The sequence below is a fragment of the Crocodylus porosus genome, unplaced genomic scaffold (genome assembly GCF_001723895.1).
Source record: "Crocodylus porosus isolate Cpor-Errol unplaced genomic scaffold, CroPor_comp1, whole genome shotgun sequence".
Lineage (NCBI taxonomy): Eukaryota > Metazoa > Chordata > Crocodylia > Crocodylidae > Crocodylus > Crocodylus porosus.
Window position 1 is genome coordinate 7,244,805 of NW_017728918.1, and position 2,371 is coordinate 7,247,175.

At 47.0% G+C, this 2,371-nt stretch overlaps 1 protein-coding gene across 1 annotated transcript in view; it reads left to right on the forward strand.

The window, feature by feature from the left end:
* Nucleotides 1-878, forward strand: part of RP1L1 (RP1 like 1) — a 32,076-nt gene extending 31,198 nt beyond the window's left edge. Inside the window, exon 4 of the mRNA XM_019538111.1 lies at nt 302-878. Coding sequence (XP_019393656.1) covers nt 302-878 — 577 coding nt within the window. The remainder of the gene's footprint in view (nt 1-301) is intronic.
* Nucleotides 879-2,371: the final 1,493 nt, after the last annotated feature.

A 2,371-nucleotide genomic window follows, 5' to 3' on the forward strand; every position in this document is an offset into this window, starting at 1 on the left:
AAACAAAGGAGGAGGAAGAAAAAGAGGAGGAGGAAGCAGAAGCAGAGGAAGAAGTGAAAAAGGAGGAAGAAACAAAGGAGGAAGAGAAGGAGGAAAGAGAAACAAATGAGGAAGTTGAAAAAGAAAAAGAGGAAGAAAAGAACCAGGAAGAGGAAAAGCAAAATGTAGAAGCAGAAGTGGAAGAACAGGAAACAGAGGAGGAGCCCAAAGCAGAAGAGGAAACTGAGGGTGGAGGAGAGCCGCCAGAGGAGATGACTGATGGGGACAATAATCAAGCTAATGCATCCAAAGATGAAGGAAGGGCTGAGGGTCCTGAGGGTCCAGAGGACACGGGGGGAGAAGCCACAGAAGGAAACGGAGATGCTGGACTAGAGCCCCAGGACGATGCTGAGGACAAGGCTCTGGAAGAGACCAGCCCAGAAGAAGCGAGCGAAGCGTGTTCAGAAGCTCCAGCAGCAGAGGAGAAAAATGGTGGTGAAAGAGCTGATGAGCATGCAGGGAATGAGGAAGAAGTAGCTGGCGATGACCCTGGACAGGATGATGGAGCATGCAAAGATGAAGATCACAGTGAGGCTCCAGAGATGGCCTCTGCCATGGCAGGAGATGAAGATCACGCAGGGCCAGAGAACAGAAGTGAAGCCGAGAGTGAGGCAAATGGGAACACAAGCAGCGACCCTGGTGGGGAGGTGAGAAGCAAGGGAGGCAGCAAGTCTTCCAAAATGTATCCTGACAGCGAGGAAGATGAGGAGGACAGAGATTCCTCGTGTGCCAGGCCTGTACATGGAGAGAAGGACGGTGCTGATGCCGACGATGGCCAGGCTTCAACAAAGAAGGGAGGAAATGCTGATGAGATTGACCAAGATGACTTGGACTTTTAGAGCTGCTCAGCAAAGACTTTTATTTTTCAACATAATCTTTTCATGACCTGTCCCAGCATGACCAATGGCTCCGACCACCCTCCCAGGCATGTCTCTGAACTGAGTTAAGCATGTAAACTTGAGTTTGAATCCAGCCAGTGAAATGTGTAGAACGGAGTTTGCCCACTCTCGTGCTCGTTCCCAGGAGGCCGGTACACACGTGAAGACGTTGTGGTTTTGGGGCCGTTGCTGTCTTGTTTGCATTTCCTTCTTGTTCCCTCTCTCTTTATGGTACACTGGTGTTTCCTGCCAGGGTAACCTGCGTCTTTGCTGGGCTTCCTTGTGATTGACTTCAAGATGCCTTTGTCTATTATACACAGGTCTGAGAATATGGTAGGAGCTTGGTACAACCTGGATTAATTGCCGAAGTGGAATCAGAGCCCATCTAGATATCTGGCGCTCACCTCTGCTATGATGCTCACAAAACAAGTGATGTTCAAGTTGAGTGCAGGTCATTCCTATTGATCACAGTGCAAGCCGTGCTCATGCCATCTTGCCCCGGAAACACAACACACCTTGCAGAAATAGCCTAGCAGACCAGTCCTCCTAGCCAGCTACCCTGCACTTACCATCGTAGTATGGAAGCACTTTACATAGACATGAGCTTTCTCATGTAACAGCCAAAAAGGTGCTGAGATTCTGAGGTCAGTGATTGTTACTGTTGCTCGGCACCTCTCCTTAGATGGCCCATAAATCATTGCCCCAAAATGACTGACCAAATTGATCTTAAAATGCATGAGTTTGGGCCATTCCTGCTACAATTACCCATTACCAGGAGTGTGAAAAATTCACAACAAAAGCTGGAACTTTTCAAAATCAGCCTGAATTGAGATCCTGTTTAATTGCTGGATTTTAAGAGGGGCGGGTAGGGGTTCTTGGCAATGAATCCATTCCTGAATAAAAGTAGAGCCATTGCTAAGAGAAGGTGATGTTGGTTCAGATGCATGTGAAAATGTAAAGGTTTGCATGTCTTTGGGATGCAAAAACTTATTTCATTCCCGGCCCCCGCAAAAAAAACTGAAAATGCCTTAAACAAAATGGCAAAATATGCATCTGTCCCAGGATTGGGCAGCTGTCTGCAGATCATGTTAGAAAGCATCACTTCCTAACTCAGATAAAATACACCGATTTCCAAAGGGACTGAAATATAAGCTTAGAATTAAGCCTGTGTTTAATGGCTTTACTGAATTTGGGGCCTATGTGTCCAGAAGCATCAGATAAACCCACCCTTCCTTAACACAATGGTATTTTACAAGGCCCCAGTATTATCTTGCTGACCTGAGTCCTTATATGTCAAGTAAATATGTGCCTTGGCCTCTATGGGTGAATTTCTTCTCTGTGCAGATTTTTGGTAGATGGACATAGGTACCATCAAAATCCCTCTCCAGGCCTAATTTGGGGGCTTAAGTGGGAATGGGTGGTGCAAAGACCTCATACCGTGCCTCTGCAAGGAG